The sequence below is a fragment of the Mya arenaria genome, chromosome 8 (assembly GCF_026914265.1).
Source record: "Mya arenaria isolate MELC-2E11 chromosome 8, ASM2691426v1".
Taxonomy (NCBI): domain Eukaryota; kingdom Metazoa; phylum Mollusca; class Bivalvia; order Myida; family Myidae; genus Mya; species Mya arenaria.
In genome coordinates this window covers 50878742-50900255 of record NC_069129.1, presented here as the reverse complement: position 1 = coordinate 50900255, position 21514 = coordinate 50878742, and the positions used below count along the sequence as shown (strand labels likewise).

Here is a 21514-nt window from a genome sequence, read left to right as displayed (position 1 = left end):
TTTTACTCCATTTTCAAATTTAATATTTAAAAAAATATATATTATTGGCGAGTGGACGGACGGATAAAAAAATATTCTTTATTTAGCAACATTTTAGCTAACGCCTCGGTCCATATACACTTTCGGTGGCTGACTGGCCGGTTCTTATAATGTCATATGACCCTCAGTGGTGTGCAATGTTCTTAAATATTCGAATGTTAGTCGATCACTATCCAATGTCGCCTTGAAAGTTATTACTTGATTTAACAGAGTTTTATCAACTTTATAATTCCTTTAAAATTCAGTTGCACCCACATATAAACAATGCAGTATGCTGTGTAGCATTATAAGAACCATATATGGCATATATGGTTCTTGTTTTGTTTTTTTTTAATATTAAATTTTGGGGACAGGGGAACTAAACGCTGCGTGGAGTGTTGCGCTGTATTCCGTTTCTTTTTTTAGTTAATCGAGTAAGGGCTACATTCAACTAAATATCTGGACTCCAGTGGCGTTATTCAGAAACGCAGAAATATAAATACATGAAAAAGAGTTTGTATGTGAACATTCCCAACTGATCTCTTTATATGTTCTAAAAAAAATCTGTGTCAAACTTTCAGTATTCGGATAAGAACTTCTATTCGGAAGCTGTTAGAAGTATAATTTTTATTTTGTGCCAAAAACTTTTCATGAATGTACAGTATATCGTGGATATGTTAATATATTCTGTATAGTCGGCTTTTCATAAAAAAAAATTACAGTTCAACCACATTGCCATTGATCTTTTTAATCCATAGTTGCTATATTTAAAACAAGCGCACAACTTTTGCCACAAGGATTCAGTGTATTTTGTGCAACATTTAGGACAATGCATACATTCTACTAGTTCTGGCTTCCATAACTTTAATGTTGATATTTATTTTTTTGATGTTTACAACACATTAAAACATCCAAAAAGGTAATATATAACGTGTTCGCTGAAGTTCTTTAGCTAACATTTTACAAGTGGTATGATAGATACAGTAGTAAAATGAGCCTATAAACCTTGGGCTTATAGGTCCGTCACATAAACTTGTTTTTCAGTAAATCACAAGCATGAGCTTCAGCGCTTCATCCATCTCTGGTCTGGGTGTGAAGAAGTTTGAGTCGCAAACTGAGGTGGACGAGAAGAAACGGCTTCGACAGGAGGAATGGGAGAAGGTGCGCAAGCCCGACGACCCTGAAGGTAACTTTAATCAAGAATAAATAAATTTTATTATTTCATACATGCCATATTTTCTGGAGACCATTCAGGGGGATTTGTTCAAAAGGCTGAAAATTCAGGGGGATTTTGGTTGTATTCAGGGGGATTTTTTAAGCAGGTCTAAGTTGGCGAAATATTTAAGTATTTTTAGACGCAAGTATGAAAAAATGTATTCACATATAGTTTGCTTTGAAAACCTCTTAACTTTTTCATTATACAGAATTATTTTATGTCATGATTTATCATATTTTTATGATACACTGTCATGTCATACTGTAATGCACTTGAAGAACAAAATACGTCATTGGAAAATATGTTTTCGAAACAATTAAATTAAATTTACCTTCCTCCAAAGTCTTTAAAAAAATTGTGCTTAATTCTATCAGCTATGATGACTTTCAGACAATAAGAAAAAAGAATAAATATTATTAATTTCTTCCTTCCAAAAGAGTAATATTTCTTTGCCTTTGATAATTACTACAAATTAATTGATCACTTGTTGTAAAAGTTTCCTTTTGGAGAGTTACACTCACATACTGTGGTTTCACTTTGTCATTATTGCCTGATGTAAAATTTAAAAAAAAAAAAAAAAAAATTTTTTTTTTTTTTTTTTTTTTTTAAATTCCGGGGGATTTTTATCTCCCGCCGGGAGATCGGGGGATGGATCGAAATTCCGGGGGATTTTTCCCCCCCGCCGGGGGATATGGCATGTATGTTATTTTTATTTAAATGTTAAAATAATCAAGAGAGAGTTTCTGAGACATTCTTTATTTTCCTCCAATTAAAAAAATAAATAAAAATATCAAGCATTTCTCTCTTTCTCCATTCATAATGCCTTGTGAAGCTCATACAATCAACACCCATTAAAAACTGTGTAAACAAATCAAATCTGATAATCTGAAAGTGAATTATGATGTACAAAATTGCTCTATCATTTATGTTTAGTATTTATTAATGTTAGTTCTAGTTTAAAATATTTTATTCAACATAAATATCAAACATTGCAACATTGAACGTCATACTGTTATATACATGTACTTTGAAGCAGATTAAAACAGAAGTAGAGCTTATAATGTTTCTCTCTAATGTTGGGTCCATGTGCTAACCCTGACTCCCATGAACAGAAGGCATCAAAAAAGAAAGAAAAAATGTCCAAAATTTATGACAATTTAGAGGTACCAGGACTAGTACATGTAAAAGTTTTGTGAAATTATTGCCTGTTTAAATCTCATCTTTCAGTATTCCCTGAGGAGCCTGTAGATAACAGATGTCTCTATGACAAACTCGAAGAGCAACGGCTGAAGAAACAGGAGGAGTTTGATGAAAAAGTTGCCTTCCGTAAGTTATTAATATCAGGGTGCCTGTTCTCATTCTTAAGTATTTACTCAAGAAGGTTTTAAAACTGCTTCTGGTTCATTTCAGTTTTAAAACTCAAGCTTAATATTCTTTGAAGTGACAAGATATTGCTCTTTTAAGCGAATCTGTTCTTGGACGGAGCTATTGCAATGTTGTGGTTTTTTATCTTGTGAATATATAACGATGGCCACCATGGACCTATTAACCATGGATTGGCAACTCTCATCTGTGTTAATGCGACAATCTCAAACTCACGCGTGCAGCGGGATTTCATTCCAAATCTTACCGTGTGGTCATTTTCGAGACGTCCGACATCGGCCGAATATATACATGTAGGAAAACATTAATTATAATTGACTCAAATGCGCGGACCTTTCATTTGAGTTGATAATAGTCCAATTGAATCTGATTAAAATCACAGTTATTAATTATAATTAAATATATAACGAACAAGGCATTATTAGAAGAGTTTGCGGAAATAACCGAAGATCACCGTTAATGACCGATCGGAAATTCAGCGGAATTTTCCGACATTTGCCGATCGCGCGCTAAGGATTGTGGGTAAATTATTATTTCTTATCGTTTCACCGATATGGGGCAGTTGCCAATCCATGGTTTATAGGTCTGTGTGGCCACTGTTAAAAAATATTTCACTTGAAATTAAGTTTACACCTACATGAACACAGTTTTGTTACAAATTCATACATGTTTTATTTTTTTAAAGAAAATGATTTTGAGAAGAAGAGTTTCTGGCTGTTTTGGGGTAAAATATATATTTCTTTTTAAGAATCAACAGGCACAATTTCTTGTGTCTGAATATCATTGTCACAACTCAAATCAGCACCATTTGGTCTTCATTTATATTTATAAGGGCCCTCAATACTTCCTTTTTTTATCATTTTATCATCTTTTTGAATCAAGAAAGATTTCATCCAAAAAGGAGAAAAAATGTAACAGTCAGAATTATTCTGAAAATACCTCCCAATTATAACGAAATTAGAGTCTAGTGAAAAATCATGGTTGGGTTAGAAACTTTGGAACAAACAATCCCTTTTGTTATGCCAGATCATAAATGAAAGTTTTGAATAGAGTAGTTTGCACACTATTATCAGCTAAATTCTTAGATATTCCTTAAAATTAAAACCCCTGACTTTTTGATAAAGGTTTTGAGGTCTATTTGCTCACAACAGGCCCCCCAAATGACTGTTGCGATTACATACCAACACAGGGTGTACTGTTTTATTCTCAGGAAACCAGGTGAGGAGACTGGATGAAGATGAGACACAATTCCTCGACTTCTGTACAGAACGACAACAGGATATTAAGGATGAGAGACGATTGGAAGAACAGAGAATAATTTCAGAGATGAAAATATCCTTTATAGAGCTTAGGCAAATCATTTCTTTAAAAGGACTTCCATGTGCTTTTAGAGTCAAATAATTTTAATTTTGTATGTAAATAAAAAACCATTTGACTTTATGTAAGAGATTTACCTGTGTATATCAAAACTTGTATATTTGTATAGCAGATTAGTGTTGAAACTTCAAAGGAGGGTTTGGTATCCTGCATAGTACAATATCTCTCGCAAGTTCTGTTGCATCCTTTTTGCAGACTTAATGTTTCTTTATTTATCTAACTATTGGAAGACTTACTTACTTTATCTATAATAAAATTATATATTCAAAACATTCTGCACAGAAACACCTTCTTCACAGACTCTACCAAAAAAGCGGCAGATATCCTCAGCAATAACTACCGTATCCTCACACAATATAATCCCAGGTAACTGGGGCATTTGGTCAAATCTCAATCGCTTGCCATGTGTACACAGAGCACTCCATATCCCATTTTAATCACAATAAGTGGGTTGACATGTTTTTATGCCCCCACAAAGTGGCGGCATATAGGGTTGCCCTTGTCCGTACGTACGTCTGTCTGTCTGTCTGTACGTACGTACGTCCCGAAGATTGTTTCCGATCTAATTCTTGAAAACCGTTTGTCCAATCCTCACCAAACTTTAAACACATGTTTGTGACCATAATATCTTGATCAAGTTCCTTAGCCATGGAAATCGCTTTTGTCATTTAGGAGTTACGGCCCTTTATTTGCAAAAAAAGACTTGAAAAATACGTCCCGAAGATTGTTTCCGATCTAATTCTTGAAAACTGTTTGTCCAATCCTCACCAAACTTTAAACACATGTTTGTGACCATAATATCTTGATCAAGTTCGATAGTCATGGAAATCGCTTTAGTCATTTAGGAGTTACGGCCCTTTTTTGCAAAAAATACTTCAAAAATCATTATGGCTTATTTTCTGTGACAAAAAACCGAAGTGGGGGCATCCGTGTCCTATGGACACATTTCTAGTTGTCACAAAAACGCCTTGTTACAATTGTCTTGAATACATGGGTGAAAGTTTTCAGTATTGATACTGAATTCAGTATTTTGGAAAATATTTCTCCTATATAATGTATTGTAAAACTGGCATTTCCCTATGTAAACACCCTATTTTCAGTATTTTGAAGAATTCAAACTTTCACCCATGTGAATATCTAGTTACAATTTGCTTGGTTGTTCACCAGTGTTGCAATTTTCAACAGTTGGTTTTTGTTAAAGCTGCACTCTCACAGATTGAACGTTTTGACAACTTTTTTGTCTTGGAACAAGCTAATTTTTGAGAAAATGCATGAAAACCAGTGATGTTAGACTGCTGACAAAAAACTAGATCACACTTTTTCATATTTATGGTAATTTTTTTATGTTTTATGCATTTTTCTTTAAGCATTAGTAACACTTTTAGCCATAAATCATTAATTTATATATTTTATAATATAAATATGAAAAACTGTGATATGATATTTTGTCAGCAGTCTTACTTCATGGGTTTTTAGATATTTTCGCCAAAATTGGCTTTTTCCTATTGATACAAAAAATAAAAAAGGTGTCAAAACAGTAAACCTGTGAGAGTGCAACTTTAAATGCTAGGCTATACTCTACTTAACTCAGCTTATGTCATTCTTTGTGTGTGTACCTCCTTCCAGCATCTCAACTATGTCAAGACATTTAGTTAGTTTCCTTAACGCAGATGTAAGATTCTCGGGTTGTAAAAGTTGAAGAGAAAGAAGCAGTAAATAAAACAGAAGAGAAAAAGCCTAGACCACAAACTGCACAAGCTTCCAAGAAATCTCAACTGTCGTTACTAGCAGGGGCTGTCAAGCGAAAAAGGTATGATAAATATGGGAAATATTTTATCTTGAGTGTACAATCATGAATAAGTGCAGTGATATATCTTGGTGCGATTTACCGCCTTTTAAAGGCTGTTTCCCCTTGTAAAGGAGTGTTATTTTTTCCCCAAAAGATTCCATTAATCAATAAAAAATCATGTTTTTTCTTGAAAATAAACAAAACCTTGACATGACTAGCTCCTTTTTGGCACAATGTATGAATAAAAAAAAATAAAAAAATTCCCAATGGATTTTTGTTTTCTCCAAAAATCGATACTTATTCCCAAATTGGAAGGCGCAGGTGGTGAAAATAATTTTTTAAAAATCATGATGGGAATAAGCACCAGCCAAGTATTCAGATGAATTATTGAATAGGAAATTCTGTATTCAAGTATGACGGCTGATGTTCATTATTATTGTCTTTTATTTATTGTGTTTCACTTATATAAATGTGTGTTCTGAAATGATGCAATTCTTTAACAGTTCATGGAGCTCATGACATTCATTGAATAAACATAGAAAGGATAAGTACATATACTGATATAGTTGGAGTCAAGCACGAAAATTTACTCGAGTTTAAGCATTGTATATTTAACCTATGATTGTGAAGAAAGTTATGATAACTTATACTAAGTCACTCATGTTGGCTTGATGTTGCTCGAAAGTGTAGTCTTGTGTTTTGGGGGAAAAAGGAGTACCAGGAATAAACAACACTTGTCTGGCTTGGTGACCACTAACCAAACTCAAATGACCCCAGGCTGGGAATCAAACTCGGTTCGCCTAGGTCAGAAGCGAGTGTGCTAACAACAGTGCTAACTAGTGTTTGAAAATCGGACCCCATTTGCTATCGATAATCGAATCGAATCGGACCAAGCATTTCGATTTACTATCGGACAATAATCGAAAGTTCATGATATCAGTAAGCAATACATTCTTTAAACATAGTATCATCATGATCATTTAAATGGTTAAACCTGAGATCAGTACGTGTGATGTTATAGTCATGCCATTTGCAACAGTGAGTAAATTTCCGTAACCTTTTTCTGTCTTTTATAACACAACGAAAACATAACAACACAAGAAATACTAATAATTGCACATTAATTGCGAAATGATGCACACTCCATCAATTAAGTTATATTAGCGTATTATCCATGTAAAAGCATATTAAATATTTGTGAACCAGCTTAACATTCAATAAATTGTTATATTAAACATTTCATCAGAAAATCTTAATTTTATAAACATTTCACAAAAAAAGGAAATTAATAAATTACAACGATATTAAAAAGGTTTTACAAACAGAATGCATCGAGCCGGGATCACCGGTAAGACCGGACCCACTACACCATAGAGACAGGTTATTGAAGAAGGTTTTATGAAATATATAAACAATTAAATACAATTTGTAATTTTGGAAGAGTTCTTTCGCAAAAGTGTTTACTTGCACCACATTAGTGTAAGAAAGTGATCGCCCGTGTAAAAAATGACTTCAACAAGAATTTACCGGAAACAAATATTGACATTTAGTCGACATTTACCACAACAACAAAATACGTAGTTACCGGAAGTAGCATTAGGGACATCGATTTTGGACAACCACTATCGATAGTCGTCGACATAGCATTGTCAGCGACGATTAATCGATTGTACTCGATTATCGTTTCATCACTAGTGCTAACTGAACAATCCCAAAAATACTCTATAATCATGTTCAGTAATTGACAGACTGAACATAGAAATCCCTATTCTGTGTTTACTTGAATATTTGTTTCTTATATGTGTTAGATAAAGGTTTTCTACCTTTTTCAGCACTGAGGAGACTTCGCCGACAAAGAAGGTCAAGTTGGATGGCAAAACTGAGTGAGTTTGGGTATATACGGCTTAAATTGCCCTTGGGTTGTGTTGAGTGTTTACAAGTTTTATATTGAAATAAAATAAGTTATAATTCAACCTCTAATAAACTTTAAATATTTTGTTTCCTTAATCAAGTATTTCATCATTTTGATTTGAATCAGCCTGTGGTCGTATTCATTAACTGCCTTAGAATGAATTATTTTTAAGACTGAATGGAATCACTGAGGCATGTCTAAGTATAATTGTAATAAAGAACTATATGAATACCGCCCTGATAATGTTTTCTCCTGTATTCCACAGACCAGTGGCAGACAACACATCTCTAAGTTCCTCCCCAAAACCTCAGCCAGTTGTTACTAGTAAAAATGGAGGAGTAGCAAAAGTTGTGGCCGTGTTGCCTGTAGCCTTGGCGGGCCTTACAGACTATGCTGACTCCAGCGATTCCCTTTCAAGCAGCAGTGACTCGGAGGAGGACTTTAGCTTGTCGGGAAGAAATATAGCCATGCAAGCTATGCAGGCTGTGAAACAGCACGTCAAACAACAGCAGCATCAGTGATTTAATGCAGGGGTTGGTGCTGGTGTAACAACAGCAGCATCAATGATTTAAGGCAGGGGGTGGTGCTGGTGTAACAACAGCATCATCAGTGATTTAAAGCAGGGGGTGGTGCTGGTGTAACAACAGCAGCATCATTAACAACAGCAGCATCAGTGATTTAAGGCAGGGGGTGGTGCTGGTGTAACAACAGCAGCATCAGTGATTTAAGGCAGGGGGTGGTGCTGGTGTAACAACAGCAGCATCAGTGATTTAAAGCAGGGGGTGGTGCTGGTGTAACAACAGCAGCATCAGTGATTTAAAGCAGGGGGTGGTGCTGGTGTAACAACAGCAGCATCAGTGATTTAAGGCAGGGTGATGGTGCTGGTGTAACAACAGCAGCATCAGTGATTTAAGGCAGGGGGTGGTGCTGGTGTAACAACAGCAGAATCAGTGATTTAAGGCAGGGGGGGTGCTGGTGTAACAACGGCATCATCAGTGATTTAATGCAGGGGGTGGTGCTGGTGTAACAACAGCAGCATCAGTGATTTAAGGCAGGGGGTGGTGCTGGTATAACAACAGCAGCATCAGTGATTTAAGGCAGGGGGTGGTGCTGGTGTAACAACAGCAGCATCAGTGGTTTAAGGCAGGGGGTGGTGCTGGTGTAACAACAGCAGAATCAGTGGTTTAAGGCAGGGGGTGGTGCTGGTGTAACAACAGCAGCATCAGTGATTTAAAGCAGGGGGTGGTGCTGGTGTAACAACAGCAGAATCAGTGATTTAAAGCGGTGCTGATGTAACAACAGCATCATCAGTGATTTAATGCAGGGGGTGGTGCTGGTGTAACAACAGCAGAATCAGTGATTTAAAGCAGGGGGTGGTGCTGGTGTAACAACAGCAGCATCAGTGATTTAAAGCAGGGTGATGGTGCTGGATTAGAGTGAATTGAGGGATGCATGAAAAATGGAACTTTTAATGTGAATCAGCATATTGGGAGCCATATCTTCAAGACCTGTTCAATTCAGGTTATTCATGTTAGACTATTCTAATTACAACAACAGTTTAGTAGTGATTAAAAAATTAGACACATACATGTATATATCATAATCGACTCACAGAAATAATCGGTCAAGATCCATCAACCATGGATTTTACATTTAAAACTTACAATATGAAGGAAAGTTCATTGAAATTCAAATAAAACTTTTTCAATAAAAGAATGGTTACGGTAATTGTAAACTGTTGGTTGGAAATATTTCAATTTGTTAATGTCCCATTCTTGCCGTCTTATATTATCTAATGAAATGCTACGGCATATAAAAAGAAAATAGCAATAACAAACAAAATCGATTATCGCTGTCTGCAGAAGCAAACCACCAACTTTCAACAATAACAGTTAACCAAAACCTGATCATTGTTTTATCCTTAATGTTAAGGTTCAAACTGAAGATGCTTAGAAATTTGTAATGTTAATTATTAACATTGCTCCAATTTCTCAAAACTTCTTAAGTCCCTTATAATAGGATTAAGCTAAGCTCACTCCATTTGTTTTTCAATAATTTGCGTAATATTTACTTCCTAAAGAGTTTTTATAGAAATCATCTTTATGATAATCACAATAAATCATTTTTCGTTTAACAAAATTCAATTTAAGTATGTATTTTGGCTGATTGAAATAAGTTTAAGCCTGTTAAGCTTAAAAGAAGTTTTGAGAAATTTGGGCCAGTATACATAGCGGCATAAATGATTTATGTACAATAGTGAAGTGCATGTTGTTTTTTCTGAGAGATGCATATATGAGGATAATCCCTATATGCTGAACACTGTGTTATACTTATTTTATGAAATGACTTAGACCATAAATTTAAATACTGCTGAACACATTTATATCACTTCAAATGTTGCAATGTACCAGAATCATAACCAGCAAACAGGTTATATTGACATATACTAAAGTATGTATAGTTATGTGAAACTTTGAATGCCTTGTGACCCCCATATTATGTTAGTGTCATTTTAAAGGGTTTTCTGTGTTAAGACAAGATTATTATTATTTTCAAAAGTCATTTCAGTTGAAATAAAAAATTAAAATTTCTTTTATGCGTTTTCGATCATTTATTTTACGATATTTGTAATTAGCAAAAAGGTACCCTTTTATGATTAATAATACAAAAATTATATGGGTCTACCAGGCACCCTTATATTACATTATTGCCAACGTTGTGATGCAATTACTAGCTTATTCCTGCATCAGATACCTCAATATTACAGGTACATGCAACTGTACCTTTGAAACATTTTAGGCTTATGCATTTATTACTTTATATATATAGAATACAACCTACATTTTCAGCCAATAAAATTGCAGATTGGCAGTTATTTAGTACTAGGTGTAATCATTAAAAATATCATCTTTTGTGGGTGCTTAATGTCTGCCTACTGCCACTCATGCGATACACATTCCCTGCGTCAGAATATAATAATATGTCAGCCAATGGTGTTGTTTTCTAAGTGAGTTAAATGACCTGAAGTAAAATCTTAGTAAAATCTTGATGATTAAGATTTTACTTCAGGTCATCTAACTATTACTTAATCCCTGCAACAGTGTTAAACATATTTGGATACCTTGTTTCATTATTACTATATTTTCATGTTCCATTGTTTTAGTCATTACTGGAATAAATTATTTGACTGAGTGCTATTTTTGTTTTATCAAACAAGGGTTATGTAGCTGTATATTGTTCAGCTGTCTGCGTAAATGTAACATGGCTGGAATAAAAAGTTTATATGTAAGCTTCTATAGTTTTGTCATGTATAAACTTTGTTCCCATGCAGGAATTGAAACAACTTGGCACAAGTGTTCATGGGACACGGTTGACATTAATCCCTTGCTCCAAAGGTCAAGGTCACTACCTACAGTACTGTTAAGACCAAACTTTACACCCTTGTGCACTAGGAGTGAACTACTAGTGAACAATTTGTGCACTATTGATAAACTAATGTAGTCTGTAGTTTATTTGATAAGCCAGTATTGATTTTTCTGGTCCACTGAGATTGGCCTTACTATATTGATTTTATATCACTGATAAGATCTTTTCCTCTACCAGTTCATTTCAAAACTTGTGACAAAATCTTTTAGTATTCACTGATGACTTTATGATGTAAAGCCATTGTACTAGGCTTATAAGACAAGGGGTTTCTATATTTGTCAATTTTATTTTATTGTTGATAAAAAAAGTATATTACATTTCTTAAAATAAATACATTAAGTTTATTTGTAAGCCAATATTTTGAAACAGGAGTGTTATATAATATAATTATGTTACTATTATAACATCTGAACAATTATGACAAGGGGATACATGTACTATATTTATCAATTTTATTTTATTGTTGATAAAAAAGAATATTACATTTCTTAAAATAAATACAATAAGTTTATTTGAAAGCCAATATTTTGAAACAGGTGTGTTATATAATATACTTGTGTCACTATTGTAACATCTGAACAATTATGACAATTTTTGTAATTCAGACATTTGATTTAAGTCATTAAGTGATAACAAAATATCAATTCTGAATGCTTTGTATATACAGTTAACAGCACTATTTCTATCATAATATTTACAACACATAATACTGTTTTGCTCCCTTATCAGACGTAAGCTAGAACAGATGAAATGTCAAATTTCTTCCCAACAGCTCATCACAAGTACACATTGTTTTTGTCCATAACACGCACACACTCAGCCCACACCTGATGATGTAAATCATTTCTTCGGGCCAGTAACTAAAGAAAAGGGGACCCGTCATTTACTGGTCATATTTGTCAATTTTTAATTCTAATGCAGATGAAATAAAAATAAAACATTTCTTAAATAAATTATTTCTTAGCCAATATTTTAAATAAGAGTGTTATAAACATAATTGTGATACTATTGTAACATCCAAACAATTATGATTTTTTTGGTAATTCTAAATCCTACGTATAAAAGTGAACAGCACTATTATATATTCAAACTGTAAATACAAAATCATTGTATCATTTATGATAAAAAAGTAAATGTGATTTAACAAAAGAAAAAATGCATGCGGTTGAAAAAAGATCTTGCCTTAATTAGAATAATTTAAAAATAGTAGCTCAAGCTATTTTTCAGAATTTTTTACGTAACTATATTCACGATTTATTTCATTAACTTTCCATAAATAAACATCTTTAAAGCCTAGTTTTAGCATTTGATACTGAATATATCTATTTATCTTTTTCTATAAAAATAGCACAAAGGGAATTGTCCTACCAAATGCCCAACTAACCAGGCATTAAAATTAATTGAATATCAGCAAAATGATAAAATGCTTATTCATACTTTTGTAATGAGATTACCCTTTGTAACAGTGTTAGCCCCAATAGGTCAGAGCCAATAAACAATACACAGGAAGTATCAGGAACCCTACTGTGATAGCATTCAAAATGGCAAAAGATGAAATTATCCTATGCATTCAACCATTACCCAGGCATTACAATGAATATTATTTCATATTAAACTTGCTATTTGATGTTAAAATACATGATATGCATGGTAAATATTAAATATCTCCACTCTTAATAATTTGATTAACAAATGATGAAAAGTGTCATTTAAGATGCAGAATAAGATTTACCAAAATTAATAATATTGTTTTAATATTCCAAAAAGGATGAATAAATGTTAAAAACAATGGTTCTTATAAGGGTACCGAATTTAATTTGAAAGAAATGAGCATAAAACACGCTATCTCTACCTTATGAGACTAATGTAGGCTACAGTAGTGTACAGTAAATCTTTTAGCATTCACCAATCATTTAAAAAAATTTGCACTTTCTGCTGTTGAATTCACGGTTACAATCTTGTTATCAGTAGTTAATATTTTCCATTAATGCCTTATTTAGTAGGTAGTTAATGGTTTATCAGTCAAAATTTATGTTTGTTATTCATGTGTATGTATTGATTTTGAATATAAGTGTCACTTTAAGAAATAGTATTTTTATTTTATTATGCAGTTGCAACACAAAATATAATAAAAATTAACTATTTCCCATCTTTTATTAAAACATATTTGTTTGCATCTCTTCTCTAAAACAAAATTCGTAAGAAATATATTGAGTTTCCTTCAAAGGCCTATTTTTAGGAATGGTTGTCATGATAATTGTCTGCTGTGTATCCCTTGTTTATTGCACTAGTGTCATTGCAGGGGCCAATTTCCTGTGTATTTGTTTATTGGCTTGGGGCCATTTAGAGTTGACAACATTTAGAGTAGAAAATAGCATTAGCTCATTAATACACAACCCTTCTTGCATAAACATATATGCATAGCAAATGCATTAATTTGACTGATTGGGAGTAAATAATAAACAAAAAAAGTAAAAGGGTTTTATTCCATTTAAGTTGTAAAATATAAATAGTTTTAATGGGATATTATAAATACTACTACTCATATTCTTATTCTAAAGCATTTGATAGTTAACAGGAGGCAATAAAGATAAAAATCAATACACAGTGTACTATGGGGGGGGGGGGGCTCTTAAAGAAGGCTTAGATTAGCCTTCAATGGATAGTATTTCATTAAATAATGGAGCAGCATAACCAATAATACAAAATGCCTAAAATATACGTTTATCTATTATGTGTATCAAATTAGAAATGCAATTAATAAATCTGGGTACAATGTAGAAAATATACTATAATATTTAATGGTGTACTTATTTGATGATGATTGCTGTCACCTAAAATCCGAACACATTTGTTAAACAAGAATAAACATAAAATTGAAAGTTTCAGAAGAGTTGGAAGAAAATCTTTGTTAATATATCCTTTGAATGAATCAACAATGGCACAACAATTTCACAGTTTGAGCTTGGAACAATATATAAGGCGTGAACTTTGATAATTAACTATTACAAACAACGAACAACGTGTAATTATCACCTTGTGAAACTTTAAAGAAAGGCTCATGAACTCCTTTGAATGTTATGTCATAAAAGTATTTGAAGATGAAACCCTTTTATTTAGAACCAAAGTTATATATTTAAAGCTATCAATTAATATGAAAATAATGCAATGCATATTTATAAAGAAAACATTTAAATGTCTAAATGTTTGACAAATTAACTTTATTTTATAAAACAACATCAATCATATAATTCTATATTGTTAAAATGAAAGGTCAAAATTGATTATAATTATTCTATAAAATAGTTAACATTAAAACATCTGATGAAACTAAACACATTATTCTAAGTTTCACTGTAAAGATAACATTTATTATAGACTGAAGAAGCCTTATCTGGTCAGCCCCTTGTCTCCATTTAGTCTTTCCCTTGTCTTACCCTAGTGCACTACGAAGTGCACTACGAAGTGAACTGATAGTGAACACGATGTGCACTTACTGTCAAGTTTGGTCTTAACAGTACTGTATGAGGCCATATCGACGTTTTTACCATGTAAAAGATGTTCACATGTACAATAAAACGCTGGTGTAGTAATGTATACATGCTTAACTTGTAAGGGTTTGCCCAGGCAGTATTGACTTTGATATGCTGGGTAGTGCTAAAATAGGTATATGTGCAGTTGACTGGTTATTAGCTCAAAAGGTCAAGGCCACAAAGATCAAACTCGGCACAATAGTGTTCAAATGTCCAATATTGCATCGGTTACTGTCCATCTTGGAAATTCGTCGTAGATTAGGGAAATTGACTTTGTGCACAATGATTAACGACTTTTACGCGACATCTTGCAAGTTTGAACGCCTAAACTTGTAGGCGATGATGATGATGATGATGATGATGATGATGATGATGATGAAGATGATGATGATGATGATGAAGAAGATGATGATGATGATGATGATGATGATGATGATGATGATGATGATGATGATGATGATGATGATGACGACGATGATGATGATGATGATGATGATGGTGATGATGATGGTGATGGTGATGGTGGTGGTGGTGGTGGTGGTGGTGGTGATGATGATGATGATGATGATGATGATGATGATGATGATGATGATGATGATGATGACGACGACGACGACGATGATGATGATGATGATGACGAAGAGCCTAGCCGTACTAGAGGCTTCATGTACATGTATAGTCCAATAATTAAATGACAATGTGTATATTTATGTACTTATTTGCCTTTTAAATTTTGCTGTCAAGAACACACAATGTTTGGTCGTCATTTTTTATTAACAAATAAATAAACATAACAAATAAAAACGAGATCTTTTCCGCATTACGCCCGCTGCATCTGCAAAAGCAAAGGCATACATGTTAATACGTTAACATTAATACATAAGTTCACTGGTTGCATGTACATCGGTCTACGGGTGCGGCTTTTTTGGTCGGGGATGGTGTTATACTTGTATGTAATTATATGTAGAAAAAGAACTACCCCCTGAGCAAAACTGCATCGAATTGAGTCTATTACTGTCTACAAATACATATTGCATGTATTGAAATAAATACCGTCACGCAGGCGATTAATTTGTGTAGTGTTTTAGCTTGTATTTGTTTATCTAAGTTTAAATTGATTGCCATTGAAGTGTATTATTGCAAACATAATTCCCTAAGATTCCCAAGAGCTAAGTCAGTAAGATTAACAGTAACAGTTACTGTTAATCTTACTGACTTAACTCTCAAGACCTCAGCAAGTAGATCGCGTAGTAATCTCAATAAGCAGTAATTACGCGATCTACTTGCTGCGGACTTGAAAGAACCCGATTTCTGACATTGTAAACCAGGGGGTCCAACGTGTTTTGTGTTTGCCGAATTTTAAGTGAGGGAATTGTTTGATGCAGAATAAAATGGCGGTCATAAACATCCGATGTGTTTTCGATGAAGATGGCCGAGGAGTTCCGAATGACCCCGAAAATGACACCAATCACGCAATTCTTTTCTTAACTAAGATGCTGTTCGAATACGGTCCCTGAAGTAATGTGTAAAGGTTACAAAAAAACAGATGTTTCTATTACCTGCAAAGTAATTTATTTACCTGTTGTTTAAAACAGACTAAGAAGCCCAAGCCCGCCAAGTGCCGGTCCATATGGGAGCCCTGACCCCAAAAGGGCAGCGGAAGTGAGAAGGGTCAGTCCGTCACCGAAGCGGGGCCCTACCGGACCAACGGGATACGCGGGGTATGGGACTGGGTATACGGGGTAGTGCCTGCGGATAGGCCGACCATGGAACGGCGGACCTGTAGGAAATACCATTAATTAATACAAGTCTGAAAAGTTATCCGATTTCTTTAAAAGATCAGTAAATGTAATAGAAAGTTCAAGGTTAATTTGCTGTTGATATAGCTGTTTCTGTATCGTTTCTATCGCTGTGAACGTTTTAATAATAAGTTTGAGGTTTCAATGAATTCGGTATAATTATTCAAATACCTGTACGAAGCATTTTTTTAATTATTACGATTCACTTCTACTGAAAAATAACCGGATAAATACATATTGTATTTTAATACATAATATATGTTTATGTTTATAATAAATAATAATTCAAGAATTCACTTACGGTATTTGTATGGAAATGCGTTAGCGGTGAGAATGACGGCCGCCAATAAAACAACAACGGCAATGGAGGAACGAACCATCTTTGATGATGCAGCAACTGTAACAATAGAATACACTGTTCACTACTCCAGTTCGACATATGAGAGAGGGGTACGTCGAACATTGGCGTTGGTTCCAGTGAGAGTATCGATCTTATATTAAAGTGCACTCTTATTCAAAATCAATACAAACACATGTATAACAAACACCAATTTGAGTGATACACCTTTAAAGCTGCACTCTCACAGATATACCGTGTTTACAACTTTTTTACTTTTTGTCTTGGAAAAAGAAAATGTTTACATAAATATTAGCAAACCAATGATAAAAGATTACTGCCAAAATATTAGTTTGCAAATCCCCATAATTCCGTTCGAAAATTAATGTTTTATGGTCTAAACCGTTACTTATCGTTTAAGAAAAATGCATAAAACATCAATTTTTAAACTTAAATATAAAAAAACTGCAATCTGATTTTTTTTGTCAGCAGTATTATATCACTAGTTTCCATGCATTTTTGCAAAAATGGCTCGTTCCAAGACAAAATAAAAAAAGTTGTCAAAACGTTCAATCTGTGATTGTGCAACTAGATAATGCCAGTTTGGAAAATATGAATAACTGATAACAAGTTGGTAATCGCGTATTTAATAGCTGGAAGCCAAAAATAATAAATGACTGGTGAGTGCTAAAATATTAAGTGTGATCTACTCTCGTCTCATAAGGTAGAAAAATAGTGTTTTCTGCACCTTTCTTTCAAATTAACCATAGTATCCTTCATAACAACCATTGTTTTCGACATTTATTCATCCGTTTTGGTTTATTAAAAATGTATTAATTTTGGTAAATGTTATTTGGGAGTAAGAGTGCATCTTTTAATATCATCTTATCTTACCACTAGACCACGAACCCCAATTTCTCGAAATTTCTTGAATGTAACTATCTTTAATAGAAGAAGCTTACTGTATTTCAATTAGCCAAATTACACACTTTCATTGAATTTTAATAAACGATAAATGGTTTATTGTGATTATCATTAAACTTATTCCTATATAAAGTGTAAAAACTCTTAAAGAAGTAAACTTACGCTTTTTTTGAAAAACAAAAATAGTAAGCTTAGCTTTATTTTGCTATAAGCAACTTAAAAAGTTTTAAAAAATAGGCCGGATCCACCGAACACGTTTGAGACGGACATCTTTTTTATTTGAACAGCAACAGGCTGTAAATGCGAATCCTTTGAAGTGCCACCAAGAAATGAAAATACTTCGAATTGTAGGTCACTATATGTAGGCATTTTATATGTTTACTGGATAACATGAATAAGAGCTGACAGTACTATTTACCACCTGTTAAATACTTATGTTTCAATCACGTTAACGTGAAAAACGTAACGCCAGTACATGTACTTTAAATGTTCATGGTACGTCAGAAAAATAATGTTTAAAGCATTGCAACGTTGTTGCTTTTTTCAAGTGAACGCCATCGACATATCTAGACGTTGACGTAAGAGAGGAAGTGTGAAGGCAAACGCTTTAAAGATGCACTCTCATTCCAAAATAAGATTTACCCAAATTGATACAACTGTTTTGATATACCAAAAAAAGGGTTAATAAATGACGAAAACAATGGTTCTAATGAAGGACAATGAGTTTAATTTGAAAGATTGGTGCAGAAAACACGATATTTCTACACCATTAGACGAAACAAGATCACAGTAAATCTTTTAGCACTCACCACTCATTTTATATTTTTACGTTTTCAGCTATTAAATGCACGGTTACAATCTTGTTATCAGCAATTAATATTTTCCATAAATGCCTTATATAGTAAGTAGTTAAAGGTTTATCACTCAAAATTTATGTTTGTTATTCATGTGTATTAATCGATTTTGAATATGAATGTCACTTTAAATTTCATAGTGTGGACATACGTCTATGACCGTGTTTGATTCTGATACATATGTCTAAATCTGCTAGTTCTACGACTGATATAATCATAATATCGTGCAAAAAAAATGATAACACTAATTTCAACTCGAGCCAGAGTGATTAGATTAGAAAACCACATACACGTTGAAATGTCCAAAACTAAACGCGTCCGAAAGCGTCAGACGTCAGACGATTAATTTGCAGTGCATTCACATGATAAAATTTTAATAATAAATATTTATAACAAAAAAACACCACAACAACAACAAGAACCACAACAACAATAAACGACACGTACCTTCTTTGTATGATACCCGGAGTGTTGGATGTAGCGGCTATGTCCAGACGTTGTCTTTATATACTACAGTACACTGTTCAGATTTAAATACGCACGTGAGTATCTGTCATAAATAAGTCTAGTCGGTATGAAACAATTGTCTGTTTGCGATTTGGAACGTCAATCACTCTCCAATGAAGACAGTTATACCCAATTTACTAACTATGAGTAAATAGAGAATCATTGACAAGCTGACAGACAGTACCATCAATGTGACGTAGGAACCAAATGCACAAATTGTATAATTATGATAATATTGTAACGTACGTCATTGTTCAGAACTGTTAGCCTAAATTTTATCGTTCACTTCATTTCTGCCCTGAACATCGAATGCATACAGTAAGTTGTGATCTGCAGTGTTTCAGCTGTTCTTGTTTATATCTAAATAAGAGAGCAGATCTTCAACTATCATACGTTTTACGACTCTGTCGATATTCAATTTGTTTAAAGTACACTCTTTAGATAAGATTTACCACAAATAATACAATTGTTTAAATATACTAAAAACATGATTAAATGTCAAAAACAAAGGTTCTTATGAAGGATACCTAGTATATTTTGAAAAAAGGTGCAGAAAACACGGTATTTCTACCTTATGAGACGATAGTAAATCACAGTAAATCTTTTAGCACTCACCATTTATTTAAAAAAAATAATTGCATATTCAGTTATTAAATACACGGTTACAATCTTGTTATCAGTAAATAATATTTTCCATAAATGCATTATTAAGTAAGTAGTTAAAAGTTTATCACTTAAAATCTATGTGTGTAATACATGCGTATGCACTGATTTTGAATAAGAGTGTCACTTTAAAGGGATGATACCATTTCAAGAAAAAAAAGAAAATTGTCAAAGACTTAAAGATGCACTCTTACTCATAAATAAGATTTACCACAATTAATAATATTGTTTTGATATCCAAAAGGGATGAATAAATGTCGAAAACAAAGGATACCGAGTTTAATGTAAAAGAAATGAGCATATAACACGGTATTTCTTCCTTATACACTATAGTAGACCACAGTAAATCTTTTAGCATTCACCAATCATTTATTGCATTGCGCTATCTGCTATCAAATACACGGTTACAATATTGTTATCAGTAATTAATATTTTCCATAAGTGCATTACTTAGTAAGTAGTTAAAGATTATCAGTCAAATTGATGTTTGTTATACATGTATATGTATTGATTTTGAATAAGAGTGTCACTTTAAATAAAATTGATATCATTATGTACAATGCATTGAATCTTACTTACTGATGTATAACATTGCTTACGACATATGTATCTTTCGCAGTTTTTGCGTATTTATTCCAATTCGAAATTTAAAAAATAGCGTCGGTATATGTATCTGTACTAATAACGTGACCTCCACATGCTATTTAAATATACACACTATAAACAAGGAAACCATTATACATAGCTTTTAAACGGGTCAACTTATTTGAGACAGCGACAAAATATTCATTTAATCACGTAAAATGATGTATTATAGGCCACATATGAGTTTGTATTGGTAATTCTAGGCTTATTTTCGGGAAGTAATGTATTTGCTGATTTAGGGACCATCTGGTGTCCAGTCCCTTTAACTTAAACTAAATTCTGAACAACCGTTCAATTAAATATTTTGTTACCAAATGAAGGTCGAGTTGTATAATTTCAAACACGAGGGTTGTTGATGAAGTTAATAGCGTGCAAATAGCGTGGACAAGGTAAGGCAATTATGAATTATGAACCTTGTTTATATATATAGATGTATACATGTCATTTTCAGAACATATTACTGCATTGGAATTTATCGCAATCTTTCCACTTTTCGCGTCAAACTACATTGAAAATATATGTTACTACGAAATCGAATAGATAAATCATAGCAATTAAAAATAGCATTTAATAAACACTAGAGCGCCCCATAATAAACACCAACGCTCGGGTACTGTTTTCAGTCGTAAAAGGGACATAACTTTACAATTATTACATTCAGAATTATGGACCTTTCTATACCTGTTCATATTGTCTTGGAAACTTGTTTATAAAGTCTGATTTGAATGTCTGAAATGGCTTCTGACCAAGGCTCAAGCGTCTGCACTACTTTGAAGACTCTATTTATAAATGTCCTTTTTATTGACAATCTTCGCCACTCGTGAAAGTATGTCTTTCTAGGACACTCGTGAAATAAAATACGATCTTACACTGAAATGAACAAATATCCTCTATCGATGATACAAAATAATGCTTCAAAGATGCAACAAAATAACACTCGAAAGGGATGATAAAACTGCACATTGCAAAGGATATGGAGAACTTTGTGATTGAAATAGATAATTATACATTTTTTGAAAGCTTGATATCATTCGCTTAACTTAGAATCTAAGTACACTATATACATGAACAACGGTATTCAAAAGAAAGCACATATATAAACGTTTGAACACTTTATGGTTGCAAAATACA

At 33.2% G+C, this 21514-nt stretch overlaps 1 protein-coding gene across 2 annotated transcripts; it reads left to right on the top strand.

Moving 5' to 3' along the window:
• The first annotated feature begins 422 nt into the window (after nucleotides 1–422).
• Nucleotides 423–10887, top strand: LOC128244917 (PSME3-interacting protein-like). 2 transcript variants are annotated; one of them, XM_052963057.1, is made up of 7 exons: nucleotides 423–535; nucleotides 1063–1204; nucleotides 2462–2560; nucleotides 3828–3949; nucleotides 5671–5804; nucleotides 7616–7666; nucleotides 7961–10887. In XM_052963057.1, the coding sequence occupies exons 2-7, from the start codon at nucleotides 1075–1077 to the stop codon at nucleotides 8214–8216; spliced, it is 792 nt and encodes a 263-aa protein (XP_052819017.1). In that variant the 5' UTR covers nucleotides 423–535; nucleotides 1063–1074; the 3' UTR covers nucleotides 8217–10887. The 2 variants fall into 2 exon arrangements, with proteins under 2 accessions (XP_052819017.1, XP_052819018.1); XM_052963058.1 differs by having other exon boundaries at nucleotides 498–636.
• Nucleotides 10888–21514: the final 10627 nt, after the last annotated feature.

Coding starts and splice junctions, on each gene's coding strand:
- LOC128244917 (XM_052963057.1), top strand. CDS start 1,075: ATGAGCTTCAGCGCTTCATCCATCTCTGGTCTGGGTGTGAAGAAGTTT. Junction 1,205..2,461: donor CAAGCCCGACGACCCTGAAG/GTAACTTTAATC, acceptor CTCATCTTTCAG/TATTCCCTGAGGAGCCTGTA. Junction 2,561..3,827: donor TGATGAAAAAGTTGCCTTCC/GTAAGTTATTAA, acceptor TTTTATTCTCAG/GAAACCAGGTGAGGAGACTG.